This window comes from Rhamphochromis sp. 'chilingali' (assembly GCF_963969265.1).
Source record: "Rhamphochromis sp. 'chilingali' genome assembly, chromosome: 18".
NCBI classification, from domain to species: Eukaryota; Metazoa; Chordata; class Actinopteri; order Cichliformes; family Cichlidae; genus Rhamphochromis; species Rhamphochromis sp. 'chilingali'.
In genome coordinates this window covers 7,363,975-7,382,149 of record NC_137945.1, presented here as the reverse complement: position 1 = coordinate 7,382,149, position 18,175 = coordinate 7,363,975, and the positions used below count along the sequence as shown (strand labels likewise).

Below are 18,175 nucleotides of genomic sequence, written 5' to 3'. Positions count from 1 at the left end.
GACAACGAGGTGTTCCTCTGTGCTCGACATTTATGAGCGAATTTAAGTAAATGTAAGAGGTACAAATCATGAATGAACTGAAACTCCCTTTTTTCCTTTATAGACTCATAGGACAGCAACTTTAACGGTGATGCGAACATCAAAGTGTCAAAAAATGCAGTTCCTCAAATGGCCACTTGAGGCTGGCTAACAATAACAACAACAACAATTATAACAACAACAACAACAACAACAACAATTCTTTATGCAGCGGTTCCCAACCCCTGGGCCATGGACCGGTACCGGTCTGTGAGTTATTTGGTACCGGGCCGCGAGGCTCGTGTGTGAAATATATGGTTTTCAGGGTTTTTATGGTTAACTCTGTTACCCTGGGTCTTTTCCTGTGTTATAGTTGTGTGTTTTATTTTGAAAGAAATATTTACACGTCACCATAGCGACCAGAGAGCATTAAGGGGCAGAGAGGAGGATGTTACTCTCATTGTTGTTGGCGCATTTCAGGAGAACGCTGCTAATAAAGTTACACAATTACACAGTGAATTTGTATTTATTATTATATTTACAAAATACCACAGTTTTTGTCTTGGCCGCATCATTTTACTTTGTTGTATTTACACCTTAAATATTGTCTGACAAACCGGTCCATGGCGCAAAAAAGTTTGGGGACCGCTGCTTTAATGAATACAACACTGACCAAAACAGCGATTAGCCACAGTGGCTAATTCCATCTTTTCAGTCTACTTTTAAAGTATTTTAATTCCAATCTGTCATTCACCTTCTTGGTCCTTTATAATCAAGCCAAAAAACATTCAATTTATACCGATTTAGAGCGAAAAAGGCATCAAAATGTTCTAATTATGAAGGTTAAACTGCAACATATTTTCCAGTTTTCTTGAGAAATTACTTAAGCATATACAGTGGATTGTTCTGCTAATGGACTTTTTATAGGATTTCACTCATTAGCTGGTTGAGCCGACTGGAAAAAAAAAAAAAAAAAAAAGGGGGGGGGGCATTGCTGTTCCCTTCTGCAGATGAATGCAGTCACGCAGAGGCATCTTGTTAAGTGCAGAAGTAAGTGAAGAGCAAAGCATGTTTGCAGAGGTTATTATGAAGACAAACTGCTGGCATGAGTGATGAGTAAAAGCTTAATTGGCATCCTATAATGAGCATAATTATAAAGTCAATACACATTAGAAACTTATTAAAACAAATAATTGACTAACAACTTCCAGGTCAACAAAGAGCAACAAGAAATTAACGCACTAATTAACTCAAGGCAGATTTTTAAGACAGAAAATATTACTAAAAAAAAAAAAAAATCAATCAATCAATCAATCAAATATACATCCCCAAACAAGTGAGTATGGAGCAGACATTTACCCGCCTTTGTCTGGAGGATGATGCACATTTACCACTATTTAACGTACCTATCATTGGTTAATAAAGTCATTAAGGATTCATTAAACAATCCCAGAGTTTGATCATTTCCTACTGGGCATAAAGGCAAAAGAAACTGAACGACTGAGCTTTTTGTAGATAAAATGCATTTTACTTGTTAGATGAGCACGCGGCTGGTGGGAGTTATAGTTCCAAAACACAGCAAAGTAAGAAAGTGAGTCATAAAAGAAAATTTATCTCAGTGTGTGGAAAAATAGCTGATGAATCACTCGGACGCAACTCCCCAGTCAAATTTTCCTGAAATGCAATATCCTTTTGTTCTTTAAGATGCTTCTGTCTCACTTATCGCGCCTTTAACACAATAGAAGATGGCCTCTGTATAGAAAATGCTTTTAGCCTGACTAAAATAATGCCCTTGCCCCCGCGTGGCACAACTTCAAGGTTATGAAAGGGTGATTTATTCATGGCGTGTCATACCTCTTCCCCCGGGTAGATGCTGTGGCGGATCCCTGTACGTCTGGCCTTGGCACTGCACTTACACAGGGGACCATCATTCATCTGGACAGAAAGAAAATACGTAAATCAGACAGAACTGCTTCACTTGCCATGTATAACACAGGGGCTGCTCAACATTTTACATCTCTAAACTGCAGACTCCTGACCTTTATTTCTTTGCTGCAGTTTGAAGTTTTGACTTTTTAAACTTCACTTTGTGACACTGTCTCCGCAATACATATCCTCACAATAAAACTGCTGGCCTATAACTTTATTACACACCGTCTTTCCATCAAGTGGAAATGACATTTATTCAAAGCAGAAAGAGGAAGCGTGCAACTGACAGAGACGAGACAACAATACCCAGAATACCTAAAATGTGAAAGTCGGCTGTCCTGTCACCGCAACCAAAAAGCCAATAAAGACCCAAACCAGGAAACCTGTGAACCAACCACGTTCCATTGACACGAGGGTCACGGCAGTTTCAAGTGGTTGGTGGCAGGCTTATTCACACATCAGTAATTTCCCTTGCAGTAAAGATGTAGCTAGGTGTATTCAAAACATGAATTAGCGTGGCATTGTTCAGTGCTCTGGTGCCTGGATTGAGCCACTAATGAAGCTGTAGGATTGTGTTACTCTTTCTGTGGATACTAGAAGTCCAACCTGCAGGTGGAAAAGCAGATTGTTAGATTTGGCTGGTGAGTCTATATATCTGTTTTTTTATGTCCCACTGAAATAAAAGTTATGGCTCTTTTCACATTTATGTAGACAGCCGCTTCAAAATAAATGCCCAGAGGCTCTGCTGGCTGCTGAGTTTGAAGACTTCTTTATAGAAGGACTTTGGTTGTATGTGCTGTTAGTGGTTTCAGATATTTACAAAAAGACTTTAGAAGCCAACAGGGAAGAAATGGAGTCCTTACTGTAGCTACACTAGATATTTATGGCCACAACAATCAACTCTTACATTCTGCTTTTTTCAAATGTTTTTTGCAGTCTTATCGAGTTTGAAGTCTGTTGTGGAGTTAAGTAATGTGCAGATTATCCTCAGTTCCAACAGCATAGCTGGTACGGTTTCTTTCTTCTTTATTGGATTATTTAAAGTCAGTATTTATTTTACCTATGTGGATCTAACACAGATGAATACTGGACTGCAATGATCATATGGATGCCCTACAGCCTTTTTGACAAGCTTTCTTCTACTCGTTCTTCTTCTACTCTTTGATTACAGAGCCATGCTGTTGTAATACACGTGGCAGAAATAAGTCAGGCTTTACTGGACAGCAGTTTATCTACTGTCTTAAAACTAGTATATACTCTCACAGGTAACTTTATATGGTATATAAAGTTACCTGTGAGAAGGTTACAAGCAGTAGAGCATAACTGTTCTACTGCTTGTTATGCAAACACCTAGTGAGCCAGTGAGATGGCAGCAACTCAGTGCACTTAGGCATTAAGACATGGTCAAGATCCTCCGGTGAAGTTCAAACCAGCCACCAGAATGAGGAAGAAAAGGCAGGCTGGTCCAAGTATTTCAGAAACTGCGCATCTACTGGGATTTACCTACACGACCACCTACAGTGTTTACAGAGAATGGTCTCAACAGACAAACTATCCACTGAGCAGCAGCTCAGTGAGTTGACAAGAGTACATCAGTAACTTAAATAACGCCTCCTTTTAACCAACGTTTTCAGAAGAGCACATGTCGAACCTTGAAGCAGATGGGCTACAGCAGCAGAAGCCCACACCAGGTGCCCCGCTCCTGTCAGCGACGAACAGGAAACTAAGGCTACAATTCATACAGACTCATCAAAGTTAGACAACAGAAGACTGTTGTCTAACTTTGATGAGTCTGTCTAGCCCGATGAATCTCAATTTCTGCTGCAACATTTGGACGGTTCTAAATTGAATGAAACAGGAAAGCATGGATCCATCTTCCCTTGTTTCAGTTCAGGGTGGTGGTGGTGTACTAGTGTGTGGGATATTTTCTTGGTATCCCATGATGACCACAGTGTACCCACCTTCTTATGGCTGCTTTCAGCAACATAATGTGTCATGTCACAAAGCTGAGATCCTCTCAAACTGGTTTCTTGAAAACAACAGTGTACTCAAATGCCCTCCACAGTCACCAGATCTCCATCTAATAGAGCTGTGGTGGAATGGGGGTTTCACATCACGCATGTGCCACCAAAAACTCTGCAGCAACTGTGTGATGCCATCTTGTAAATATAGATCAAAATCTGAGGAATGTTTTGAGCACCTTGTTGAATTTATGCCACAAAGAATTTAAAGACTTCTACAAGCAAAACGGGTCCAGCCTGTGTGGAACTGCGAGTGCATGTGTCAGGAAAATGTGTTGTTGGAGACACCTAGTGTTACCGCACCATAAAAACAGTGGTTTGGCAGGTGTTTGACATGCTTCGATGTCTGTGCACGGATTATGACAACTGGTCGAAACACACATAAAAGTATGTCACTGAGATCAATGAAGGCCAAGATCAAAACCAGGTGGAGTCTGACCTCTGAGTATTGTGATGATGGCTCATGGATTGGATATTCAATCTTTTTATATAAATAAATACCAGTTAAATGGAGGAAAAACACCAATAATAACTTAGTAATTCACACATTTAGTAACTAAAATATGGAAGTGTGATGTTAAAACGAAATTACTGTTATTTCCTAAAAAATATAATATATTATTTATGTTGTCTGATGAATTTATTTCGTTAAGTGAGACATACATAAACGTATGTGTAGACTTAGTTAAATCTGACAGATTAAAAAAAAACTGAGATTGCAAAGTCATATTTTGCTGATGCAAAATTCTGCTTGAGGTTTTAATTCAGGATTACTTGAGTGCTTTTCTTATAATGTCTCTGGTCTAACGCAAAGTGAGGTCTCTGCAGTTTTCCTGCTTTTATTCAAAATGCAGGGCCAGTATCAAGTCAATTTCACATTGCACAGCAGGAGCCAGCACATCAGATTACATCTAAGCGCTGGAAATAGTCTGTTTGGTTTTGGAGAGGGTTCTTCCTGGGTAGAGAGTACAGGGGGGCAGGAGAGTTAACATCATCAGTTATCACATAGGCATAAATCACAAGGACTTTGATCTAGAGAGCTGGCAGGTTAAGGACCATTTAATGTCTGTTCTGGCTGCAGGGGACATCTGCATTCTCACTTGTTTCTCTGCGGGGTGATGTCTTTGAAAGTTCTGGGCTGTAGTGCACGTGTAAAAAAAATGTTATTTGATTGATTTACTTTAACTTTTAAAATCATTGATTCAAAAATGAATATAAAGTCAGCTGTTGTCAAAAAACCAAATGTTTTGGTTAAAGGTTTCAGCCTGTCTGTGCAGCTGCCTTATCGTTCTCACATCGACAGTATGTCTTCCAGTATTTCAGGAATGCTTTCAGATTGAGATATTCCGTATGATTTAATACTTTGTCGGGCATGAATTCAAGAGGTATACACAGAAGATAGAACAATCTATCCTCGGCATCCTTTTGTTAAGACACACTAACCTCCCCGGGGTCATTGTACCAGAGCTCCTCGTGCAGCCGGTCGGGGTGAGCTTTCTTCCTTTTGATCTCAGCGATGACATCAAAAACCTCTGAGTCAGAGCTGCTGGAGCAGGTGGTTCCTTCGCCTTCTGACTCACAGTCTGAGTCGCTGCTGCTGTCATCTGAAACCACAGTGCAAGAAGGTCTTTAATCATGTGAATGCTACGCGGCTAACGATTAAAACTAATTCGGCGAGCCGGAGCTGGTCGAGTGGTTAAGCTCCTCTGCTCAGCTGTGCCCTCGCAAAGTATTACACTCACAAGGCAGAGTCAAAGTAAAGTAAAGTAATCTGTCAAAATGCTTTAAAACTGCGCGCTCGGGCTCTGCCAACTCTTGAGGAGGAATACTCACCCTGGCTGTGTAGATGACACAGCAAACCTTAAGATCTGTTACCCAATTTGCACTTGCTTAATCTTTCATTATGCAAACAAATAGAGTTTAGCATGACTAACAGCTAACTGTGGTGGTTTCGTTGTCTAAACACTGTTGTTCATAACAATTTCCAATTTTCATGCCAGTTGCAGTCTTTAATGCATCCGTGAGATTAAAAGCAGGGTGCACTTGCCAAAGTTGACATCTGGCACTTGTGTTTTCTCTCCTCCTCTCTCACTTGTCATTCTCCCTCACCGAAAACAAACCTCAAACCAAAATGAGGATTATAATTACCATTCTGCTGAATGGTTTGTGGCCCTTAGCTAAGCAGAGTCTTTAATTCTTATCAGCACTTTAACTCGAGTGTTTGATTGTGAAGTCGGCGCCCAGAGCAGCATATTTAGCAAATTGGATCTCCCTGAGTGAGATTTATATTATTGCGCTGGTGAAATAGACAATCGGGCTGACAGCCCTGCAGATAAAATCAGAAACATAACTTAATCTCTGTCTCGCCCCAATGCACTGCTGAGAAGATAGCAAGCTTTTTTTCCCCATATCAATAAAAAAGGTTGTCAACAGATGTTTTAGCTGATGGCTTTTATTTGGTAACACAAGTATGTGCAGGCCAAGGGTTTATTTAAAGACGATCATACATACATACAGTCACAACAGCAGATATTAAACATTGCCAGTTACAAATGATGAGGGCAGTGTATGTAAAATTCTCTGTCTTAGATGGCTCTAAACACTCAGTTTCAGCAAGTTTTTTTATACTCTTGGCCCTATATGATGTCATTTAGATAGGAAATTCCTTATATGGCCATCTCAGGTAAATAAGCCCCGCCTACTTGCTGTTCAAATCTTCCTCTGACAAAGGGCAGCCAATCAGAACAAAATGTGGAGCTTGAAATGAGCATAATAGGTCTCCTTTACAGAATTAAGTTTAAAGACTGAGGTTAAAGCTAAAATATAAAAATAGCACAACTAACCTGGGTCCTCGTCCAGTTTGGTCTTGGGCGGCTCCCATTTGGGTCGAGCAGCCTTGGCTCGCTCCTGTCTGTTTCCCAGCTCTTCCTCAAAGCGCTCGTACAGATCACGCAGTTTACTCGTTCCCACCACTGTAGAGTCTCCCTGAAATACAGCAGTTCAAATGCAACAAGCCAAGTTTGTTCAACTGCTGAAAGTTAAATGGAAAAGTTGTAGACTGAGAAAGGATTCCAGGATCTTTTAGTCAAACTAACATTTTAATATTTAATGGATATTTCAGTCAGAGCCACTTTAGTCGAAAGAAAATTATAATTTCCTCCTGTGCTCATTGATTATTATTATTATTTATAGTGCAGTATGCCTCATGTAGCTCCCACTCTTAAGTGAAGCCTAAGATAATGCATCTCTAATTAACCCTCAAGCAACCGAATCTAAAAGAACTGAGGTTGGGGTGGTAGTCATACAAGTATTCCTGTATATTTTATACTGATACACTGACTGTTTATACTGTAAACTATTTATACAGCGCTAAATCACAACATCAGTCGCCTCAAGTCGCTTTATATTGTAAGGTAGGTCCTACAATAATACATACAGAGAAAAACCCATCATATGACCCCCTATGAGCAAGCACTTTGGTGACAGTGGGCAAAACCAGGCTCAGGGAGGGGTGGACATCTGCCGCAACCGGTTGGGGTGATATCTTTCCATTAAATATTATACCAATGGGCCAGTTCATATGAAATGCTGTCTGGTGGTCTCTGGATCATTTGCCCTGTTTTGTAGATGATGTGGTTCTATTGGCATCATTGTGAGTAGACCTCCACTTCATACTGTAACAGACTGTAGCCAAGTGTAGAGCAGACGGGATGAGAATTAGGACCTCCAAGTCTGAGATCATGGTTCTCAACTGGAAAAGTGTGGAACTGCTGCCCCAAGTTGAGGTATTGGTTTGTTGTATTGAAAAGAGAGCAGGCCGTGAAAGCTATCGGTTAAAATTCTACATTTTACTCTCGCCTATAGCCAAGAGCTTTAGATAGAGACCAAAAGAATGAGATTATGGGAATAAGCGGTGGACACGAGCTTTCTCCATGTGTGTCTGCTCCTGCCATAGAGACAGGCTGAAGGGCTTGAAGTAGAACTGCTAGTGCTCCACATTGAAAGGAGCCAGTTTGGCCATTTGATGTAAACGCCCACTGAGGACCTCCCAGTGTAGGTGTTTTGGGGCAGACCCAGGACACACTGGAGAATCACATCTCTATGCTGGCTTAAAAATGCCGCAATATTGCCCAGAAAAGATGGAGGAGGTGGCTGGGAAGAAGAAGGCCTGGGCATCTTACTCAGACTCCTGCCCCCACAACCCAAACCCTCAGAAACAGCAGAAAATGGATGGATGTGCAGATGGATGTAAAGTTGTAGGAGAACAATGACAACTGATGGAAGGAAACCTTTTTATTATTAAAAATATAATAAAATCACATAGAAATATCAGACTATTCTGTCAGTTGAATTTTAGACTGTGCACTCTATACAAGACATGCTGACAGGATGCACCAGCTGATGAAGGTTGGCATTGAGATGAGATGAGCTGGTCTGGTGGGATTGTAGCTGAGCTTGATTTTGTGGGCTGCCAGAACTAAAACTATGTTTACTTTTGTGTGTTTTTTTATGCTTTCACTGGAGACGGTTCTGAGCAAAGAGGAAATGAGGACTGAGCCAGAGGGGATGACATGCAACAAAGAACCCCAGCTGGACTCTAATCAGGAGGATTCTGGGATTACACGGTCAGTCTCAAACCCACAGGCCTCCAGGATGCACACTGACTTTTTAAAACTTAAGCACAACTATATTTGAGTTTCTTTAATATACTCACACTAACAGTCTATTGATCAAGACAAAATGTGAAGTTAGGTGGTATAACAATGTCACAAACAAAACTGCAAAACATACTTATGCCTTTAAAAGAGAAAATGATCTGCTTTCCAATAGAAATGTATCTTAAATTATTACAAAGCTTGGACCACTGTGAAGTGTAATCACAGTGTAAGTGCAGTTCTACACACATCTGGCACAGCTACAGTAATTGACACCCAAAGGTAACATCCTCTCTGTCATAACAGAGACACAGGAGAGCTAAATCTGTTTGTGAAGGATGCTTACAAGTAAAGTTGGGTTCCCGCTTGACATTTAATATCACTTCAGTTTTCCTTTAAGGACAGGTCAAGTGTCTGCCAGAATGTGTAATATGTGGGGAGAGAAAGGAGCTGAGGCCACCAAGCATTAGAGACTACGGATAAAGGTCAGCGAGGAGAGAGGAGAAAAAGTAGGTGTCAGTATCTACAAGATCCAAAGACTTCAGAAAAGCATTTGAGAAGGATTTGCTAAAAGAAGAAAAAGTGGCAATAAGATGTTATTTGAGTGTCAGCTTAACTGACTGACTGAAAAACATACTGCTACAAAGCCACCAATCCAAAAAATATCACAAGTAAATATACGAAGTAAAAATACATAAAGATCTATGGTACTTTATTTACTCACAACACATGTAAGTGCATAACTACAGATATGCACGCTTTTGTTAGGTGTTCATAAATGTTCTGCTATGTTGGGTCTTCAAGAGGATATGGAATGTATCGATATATGCAGGGGTGCACATAAGTGGTCCGCAGGTGAGCATTCGCTGTCAAAATAAAAGACGCGCACCAGATAAGAAGTTGCAACAAGCGTTAGCGTACATATGAAAGGCACTGTTTTTGTCCGCTAGAGTGGGATTTTCATGGCATATTCTGCACCACATCTCTGTGCGTTCATCATTTGTTTGACTCAGCCTTAGTGCGTGAGGTTTAGAGATACCGGCTAGATATAGTCTGACTCACTTCAATGGACAGCTTGAGCTATGGAACAGGTCCTCTGGAAAGGGGCTGGACTCTGTTCCAGTCTGTAGTCGTCCTCAGTGAGAAACTGTGGGTTTACCCTCGTGTATGCTGTGAACAAACGTCCAGGGAAGCCGGCCTTCTTAAAGACACTGGGTGGGGTGCTGGAAAGTGCTGCAACTGGGGACTACCTTTTTCTACTGGGAACAGTATGAACCAGAGGGAAACGGCTTGCTCGGTCTGAACATGAGGAGGTGGCCAGTGGGGAGAAGGGCTGAGCTTATCTGCTTAGACTGCTTAGACCCTATGGTCCAACCAACAGAAAATAGACAGATGGATGGTGTGGCAATGATGACAGAATAAAATGGGTATTTAATAGTTTTGGTGTTGATAAGCTTATTGAACTGGTTTCTAAAGCTTAGAAAGGACAGCAGGTCAAATTATTTCTTAAGTATTTATAATTTATGGTACTCCTTTTGCTCTGGTTTCTTGTTATTAGTCTGTTGCAAGCCTACTTGGGGTGGGCACATCTTTCAAAAGCTATTCTTTAACACCACTGCAAACAAAATTAGTGTAATGGCAGAAAGAAGATTCACAAAGTTTCCTTTTAAGAATGTAATATAACCACTGAACTACTGTCCCCTTGTTCAGGCAAGAAAGACAAATATATTGTTAGAGTTACAAATCAGGAATTTAGCAAATGTTAGCTTTATGAAAAAAGAAAGATAACAGTACCACTTGGTCCATGGGGTCATTGGAATAGTAGTTCTCTGCGTGGGTGCACCGAATCCAGGCAGGTTTCAGCAGGTCTTCCTCTTCTTTCTCGTCATCGCCCTTCTCCTTCACTTTTTCTCGCTCCCTGTCCCGTTCCCTCTCTCTCTCCCGCTCTCGGTCTCTGTCGCTGAAGGCTTCATCAGAGTCTCTGCTCCTTATGGCGGAGAAGCTGCGCTCTCTGCTCAGCCCCGAGGAGCTCTCTGACCTCCTGTCCCTCTCCTCCTCCCAGCGACCACGTTTCCTGTCTCTGCTCGTTGACCGGCTACATACGAAAAGGAAAAGTCAACATGAGACATGAGGATAAATCTGAGTTGAGGTCTCATGTTTACACTTGCTCATTATATCAAAGAAAATATATTAATACTAGAAAACGGCAAGAAATTAATAAGTTAAACTGTTTGTATGATACTACTTTCCTTTGCTTGAAAAATGACCTCTGTCTAAATAGAGCCACTGCTCAAGAAACCAGTTTTTTCTGCCACAGAGGTTTTTTGACATGATTCATTACCAGTATGGTGCCTTCAGGTTTTGATCTTAGGTATCATGACTTTGATTTAAAGTAGATATCCATGAATCTTTACTGAGGTCTGTCTCTTTTCCTCCTGCTTGACAGCTCCATCTTCAACATCCTTTGTCCAGTACATCCACTTTCCCTCCTCTGCACAAGTCCAAACCCTGTGAGCCTCCAAACCGCTCAACCCGAGCGGTCCCTCTGATACACTCATTTCTAATCCTGTCTATTCTGGTCACTCCCAATGATAATCTGAGCATCTTCAGCTCTGCTCCTCTGTCTTTTTGTCATCTTGTAAAACTCCCCTTTACTTTTGCTGCCATCCTTCTGTTGCAAATCACCTCTATCCACTCAGCCCTTCCTTCACCTCTCTTGTGCACAGTCTCTTGCTTTGAAATCTTAGGTAGGGCTGTTCGATATAACGATATGTATCAGATGACGATATAAAAACGTCTATCGTTTCATTTTACGCAATCATTTGTTTTGTGGTGTCGCAAAATAAACTGTTTACGGCAATATTTTTTCATCGTTTTAAAGGTCACTGTAGTGGCTATATTAATTTCTTAAAGTTCTCTCTTTATCTTATATTTAATATAACCACACTACGGACGGACAAGCGCCTGTTTTTATGCGTTGTGGTTAGCAACAACGAGGGTAACACCATGCGTGTCTGCTTGTTTATTTTCTACATAAACCTTTCACAATAAAGCTCAAGATCCTGTAGAGACTTTTCAAAATAAAGTGAATCACGTGAAAGAGTATGCAGAGTGTTTACGGATGAGAAGCAAAAAAAGAGCCGCCATGGCACATTTTAAAAATGTGAAACATGTTTTCAAATCAATAAACACCTTCAGGACACTCTCAAACAGTGCTGGAGTAATAAAACGTTTGTTGCAGTCAAAACAGGAAGTAAAGCAATGGCAGAGATTTTTTTCTATGATTCAAGGAAAGAAAAAGCATAATTTCTTCTCTCTATATAATCTGAAAACATCTTCTGTACTGATGTGTGAAATGCTGGTTAAAAAACAACTATGAATGCTTTTCTTTCAAAACCAAGGATTTTTCTTTGTGACCTTAAACTTTGTCTATTACAGATTTAAAAGGTTTATCGATGAGTACTATTTCACAACAGCTGCATTAAGCCAAACAAAGCAACACGTGTACCTTCGAGGCCTCTTTCTGTGCCTGTCGGGTGACTGGGATCTCCGACTGTCTCTGTGCCGATACCGCTCTCTGTGAACAGACAGAGCAGTTAAAAGGAAATCATTTCACTGATTGATTTCATTTGGCAGAGCGTCGTCTGTGTACCTGCTGCGATCCCTGCTCCTGTGTCTGGGGGGAGTCCGGCCTCTGTCGTATTCAGACCTATACCGCCCACCCTCTTGCCTGCTGCGCCTGTCTGGACTTCTCCCGCGGTCCTTCCTCTCTCCAGGAAATTCCATTTTGTGCCTGTCGCCGTGGCCTCCATAGCCAAAGCACTTCCGCCTGTGATCATCGTGCCGATACCCTCTTTCTGGGGACCTCCTGCTGTCCATGGGCTTCTCGTACTTGTACTGCCCCCCATGCCTGATGCTGTGGTCTGCTTGAAACTGGGTGTTGCTTTGGGTGTAGCTGGAGCTGAAGGTAGGAGGAGGGAATGGAGGGTGAGGAGGATGGGGGTAGTTCATGGAGTACGGAGCGTGGTAGTTCATTGATTGAGAGGCCATGGGGGGAGGCATTGGGGGGTGTGGTAGCGGCGGTGGGGGCACAGGAGGCATCATGTAAGGGTGGTAGGCATTTTGAGCAGACACCTGCGCCCTTGGAGCGGGACCACCTGCGGAGCCGGGTAAGGGAGGAGGTGGAAAGTTAGGTGGCGGTTCAGGGAAGCCTTGTCGGGTGGGGGGCTTCGAGAAAGGTGGGCGCACTGGGCACTGGTTAAGAGAATTGGAAGTTTGGGATTGAACTGGTGGTGGATACTGCATGAAGTCAGGGTGTGGAGGCATGTAGGGGGCAGTCTGCGAATCGTAACGGTAGGAAGGAACTGGAGGCTGGGGAGGGGGCGGCCTTATGTTGGTGGGTCTGTAGTTCTGGTTGGCACCGTGCTGGCCAGGAGGCACTCCTCCCCGGGGACCCCCACGATCCTGATGGAAAGACATGGCTGTGGACAAAAGAAGACAATCGGGTCAACACAACTGACATCCACCTGCGAATGAGACACATCTGAAAATCAATCGACTGACATGAAAGCTTTAGTTTCCACTCACAGGTTTCAGCCTCTAAAGCCTAACCTGTCGCTGGCGTCAGACAGGTTGTTTCAAACATGTGTAACTCCTGAACTATTTGCTCAATTGAAATAATTCCAGTGGTTCCTGAAAGCAGCGACTCTGCACTTTTATTAGTAGTAGTATCGTATCCCTGCCTGGGATTAGTGTAACGACCCCGAAGATCACTGAAAAAGCACAGAGTTGATGCTTTCGGGAACCATTGGACTTTTTCAAATTTAAGTATTCAAAAAAAACATTTGTTCCGCCCAAAATAAACATCAGACCAGAAAATCAGACTTTTATTGGCCACTAGTATTGGCTCACAAAGTGTAGTGACGGCCAGAAGTTTCAGCACAACATTTGTGTTGCACACTTTGACAAGTCAGTTTTTTATTTTGATTATTTAGATTTATTTCTTTTTTTTTAGATCTCTTTGATAAAGTGAAAAACAGTCATTAGTATTGTCATTAGTTTTAAATACTTTGATTGGCAAATAAATCAGATTTGTTTAAAGAACAGGACTAGCCCCAGATTCTCGATCAGATTACAGTATGGAGAGTTTCATGGTCATGGACCCAAAATGGTAAATTCATGATCTCCAAGCCCTCATCAATTTAGCCTAGTGACATGGAGCACCAAACTGCTTCTGGATCAATGGAAGAAGATGTTTTTCTTAAAGACAGTTTTAGTCAGTCTTTACTCATCATGGGCGGAAAAGCAGAAGCCCAAAAAAAACTTTCAAGTTCAAGCATTGATAAGGCAGGAAATGCCATCAGTCAGGATTTGGCTCATAAGCCGATATCCAACATGCCACAGAGAAATCCAGAAGTTATGAAGAAGGTGGTTCAACAGTTTACATTTTTTTTGCATCAATTTGATTTTGTTGCCAATAAAAGTCACTGAAACATATGAAACGCGTGTTTTTGTTCTTTCCCAAATCACAGAAACATGCAAAAAAGAATCTAAATAAAAACTGAAGTGACACAAACAAAAAACTGTGCACTGCCAAAATTTCCGTGCAGGACTGTAATTTATTTACTGCATAAGCTGCTAAACTATAAGAACGCCAACTTATAAGTAGAGTTATATTTTATATTATAAATCTATATTACAAAATCATTTGTGTCTAAAACTATAATTAATTTAGTGCACGAGTTCTTCTTTACACTTCCCTCTAAATGCTGCAAGTCTCTCGGCTAGAAAGAGCGAGGGTGGCTGATGTCAGGCTGCAGATGGACGTTAAAAAGAAATTCTTTCCATTTAAAGTTCCCAAACAGCTCGATTGCTGTAATTATTTTATTATTATTATTATTATTATTATTAATGTGATGCATCCTGTAAGAGCAAACTACTCATTGGGGAGGGTCTCTTTTGGCCAGTTTGCTTCACAGGAAAGATAATACTGGTAAAAACAAATAAGATATTACCTCGCTATTTTTTCATGGTATCGTGATCCTCGTGTTACGTATTATTTCATTAATAAATATCGCTTCCGTTCATTAATATTCTTAGAAGGTTTTTTTCCTGCTTATTGGAGAGAGTTAGGAAAGAGTTCGAGCCCAGCCTAATGCTGCCTGGAAATAAGGACGGGTTCGCAGTTTCTTTAATATTGTGATGATTCATTTAACACTAGTATTGGATCAGCAATCAGAAAAGCTTAGTAAAGGTTGGGTCGGTGCATCAAATACACTGTCACACAATGGTTGTTTTTAAATTGCCCTTTCTCTACATGAACAATCTCGCTCAAGCTCAATCTCTGGACGGACAAACGAAAGTCGTAGATTTGTGACCAGCACTTTATTCCCCTAATGTGTTAATCGACGCAAATGCGTATATTGAAATCTAATATTGTTGTACATATACGGAACTCTGAGCTTGATATAATGATTTTGAAACTTAAAATAGCGTTAGCGTCTTATAAAAAGCCAAATAAAGGCTAAGAGATAGTAAAGGTTTTCACAGCTGAGCACCGTTAAACGAGCTACTTGCAATTACGAACTCCACCTAACCAATACAAACATAAAACGCAGAAAATAACCAGCAGCAGCCGGCGTAACGTAAAGGTTAAAGGAGAAGCGAATACTCTAATTTAAGAGCATTATTATCCTATGCTAAGGTTGGATAGACGGTAATGTTAGCAAGTTAGCAGCAACAGCATCGTGTCAGGATGTATGAAGTTACCTTCAAATCGAGGAGGGCTAACAACAAAAGTGTGTCATTCCTGTTGGTCAAAAAAATCCAGAAATTCTAAATGTTGGTACTATATTGTTATTATTATATTTTAAATATTTGTTAGTAGAAGCTATGCAATACGGCTAGCTACCTGGTCACGCTTTCGAGGTGCCCGTGTTTCAGGTCGGGACGTTTAAGGAGACGGACACAGATGAACCAATCGAATTCATGGATTTGGGGTTGTCCAATAGAACTTTATAGTTTTGGTGGGTTCCTAACGGCGTCGTGGTAGCACACAAATAAATTAATGAATAAATACGTTTTTCGCATTTTAGAACCATTTCGAGACTTAGACTTGGTCTGTCTGTGGCTTATAAAATTAACATTTATGCTTGCGACACAAAATGAGATTACTTTTAGGAAACGTGTGTGGTGCGTAATTTAAACCTGAACTATGTCTGCTAGACCCAGTCTTGCCTTTAAATAGGCACAAAGTCTAGGCCATCATTTTTAGCTCATGGCCCACATACAGCCTACTAAATATATATACCATTTAAACATTGATCATGAACAGAAAATACACACACATCACTAAGTACACATTGCTACTAACTAATGAGAACTGGTTTAATTCTTCATGGCATTGATTCAACAAAGTTCTGAAAACATTTCTCAGAGATTTTGGTCCATAGCATCACACAGTTGCTTCAGATTTACCAGCTACACATCCGTGATCTATTCACACCAAGTCCCAAAAGTGCTCTATTGGATTGAGACCATTTGGGTACAGTGAACTCATTGTCCTTGTTCAAGAAACCAGTTTGATATTATTTGAGTTTTGTGACACGATAAGTTATCCTACAGGAAGCAGCCATCACAAAATGGCTACACTGCGGTCATACAGGGATGGACATGGTCAGCATCATTACTCATAGAATGCTCAGCTAGGTTTACAGTGTGCCAAGATATTATCCCCATACACTACCAGCAGTAGCATGAACTGTTGATACAAGGCAGGAATGATCAGTGTTTTTATGATGTTTATGTCAAAGTCAGATCTGAATCACAAGACAACTTTTTTTTGTTTCCAATCTCCTGCTGTTCAGTTTTGAATACAGTTTTGTGTATTCAGAGGTGCTCTTCTGCCTAGCTTCGTTGTAAGAAGTGGTTATTTGAGTTACTGTTGGCTTCCTGTCATCTAGAAACTGGTCATAATGAAATCTGGCATCAACAAGGCATTTTCAATCAGAGAACACCCACTCACTGGACATTTTCTCTTTCTTGGACCATTTTCTTTGATGATTTCTCTGAAATACTCAGACCAGCCTGCCTGATTATTATAAAAGATTTGAATGTTTCCCAAGATAAGCCAAAAACGAAATTATTATTATGTTGCTTTGATAGGTGCCTTCAGCTCATCTCTATTTTGATGTTTCTCATCTTCCTCTTGACTATGCTTCTCATATTATCTGTGGAGATCAGGTCGGGAGAGTTGGCTGGCCAGTAAAGGGCAGTAAAACCATGAGCAGTAAAATATTTGGTAGTAGGTTTGGGTCGGTGGGAGGGTGCTAAGTCCTGCTGGAAAAACAAAATCTTCATGAAGCCTGCCAGCAATGGGAAGTGCTCTAAAATCCTCTAGTAGACAAGTTGACTTTGGACTTGATTAAAAAGGGTGAACCAACTGCTACCAACACCAGCTGATGATGAGGATCCCCAGACCATCACCTTCAAACACATTGGATCCATTCTCTGGCTTCCAACTCTTCCTCCAGAGTCATGGACCTTGATTTTCAGTCTTTAGAGATGCACTAGTACATGTAAACAGGGACAGGTTGGTGTATTTTGTAATTTTTATGGGGGCTTTAACTTGTGAACATGATTACTGGTAAATGCAGGCTGATGCTCTCTTTATAGATGTTTCTTTAATGTGCTCCATGTTTCATGGTGCTTCATCTTGTTTCTACTGTACATCAGGAAAGGATGTATGTGTCTTTGCTTTCTTTGGCTACTAAATGTGACCCCGATTCTGATCCTGTTTACCACAGCTTCTTTTTTGTGAAATAAAGAAAGCAGGGCCATCTTTACATTTATTCCCATGTACTTTTGCTTTAACTCCCCTAGAGGGCAGCAGAGGGTTTCTTTCCCCCCCTGAAATTTCATTGCAATAACTTCGGGAAACATTACCATGGAAACCTGTTTTCTTTCCAGAATGAATGACTGAGTCTGCAGTGTATCATCGTACATTTATTTCTTACGGTCAGTCTGTTCTTCTACACTTAAAGAACCTGAGGGACAATCTGGCCTCAGCCAGTTGAACTTCTCGTGTATTGTTCTGAGAGAAGCCTCTTAAACTGGTGCTCTGTATTGATCTCAGTGTGTCTCTGGAGATGTTGGGCTGAATACAAGGGTCACAGCCTACTTGTTAACCTCCCTGCGCAATAACGTTGCTGTGACCTCTGCTGTGATTTTATGGACAGCCTGTTGCTATGTGAATTAATGTGAAAGAACAAGGTGAAGGTGTACAAACCCACACAGCTTGTTAAGAGGAAACACGCACATTCTGCTCTGACCACTAATCACCTAGCATGGGGGATCCAATGTAAAAAAACAACTCAAGAATGCTGGTTGGACAGACAGGTAAATATTTTCTTTACTTCTGAAATACTAGAAAAAATGTGAAAAACCATCCTCCAAACTTCCACAAGTCCACAGGGCAAAGCCAGGATTATTACTTTGTATTTTTAAAATGATTATAATATAACAGCACCGAATCAGTCGTGGAAATAGTAGCAT

General features: G+C 41.0%; 1 protein-coding gene across 3 annotated transcripts in view; it reads right to left on the bottom strand.

The window, feature by feature from the left end:
* The window catches only part of drosha (drosha ribonuclease III), a 137,710-nt gene extending 122,120 nt beyond the window's left edge, over positions 1-15,590 (bottom strand). Inside the window, exons 1-8 of one of the 3 annotated variants that reach the window (XM_080865861.1) lie at positions 15,534-15,570; positions 15,392-15,431; positions 12,276-13,104; positions 12,132-12,200; positions 10,418-10,718; positions 6,812-6,953; positions 5,412-5,572; positions 1,873-1,953 (exon numbers count right to left, since the gene is read on the bottom strand). In XM_080865861.1, coding sequence (XP_080721987.1) covers positions 1,873-1,953; positions 5,412-5,572; positions 6,812-6,953; positions 10,418-10,718; positions 12,132-12,200; positions 12,276-13,102 — 1,581 coding nt within the window. In that variant the 5' untranslated portion in view covers positions 13,103-13,104; positions 15,392-15,431; positions 15,534-15,570. Of the gene's footprint in view, positions 1-1,872; positions 1,954-5,411; positions 5,573-6,811; positions 6,954-10,417; positions 10,719-12,131; positions 12,201-12,275; positions 13,105-15,391 lie in introns of all 3 variants that reach the window. The other 2 variants (XM_080865862.1, XM_080865863.1) reach the window with 2 other exon arrangements.
* Between the last annotated feature and the right edge of the window lie 2,585 nt (positions 15,591-18,175).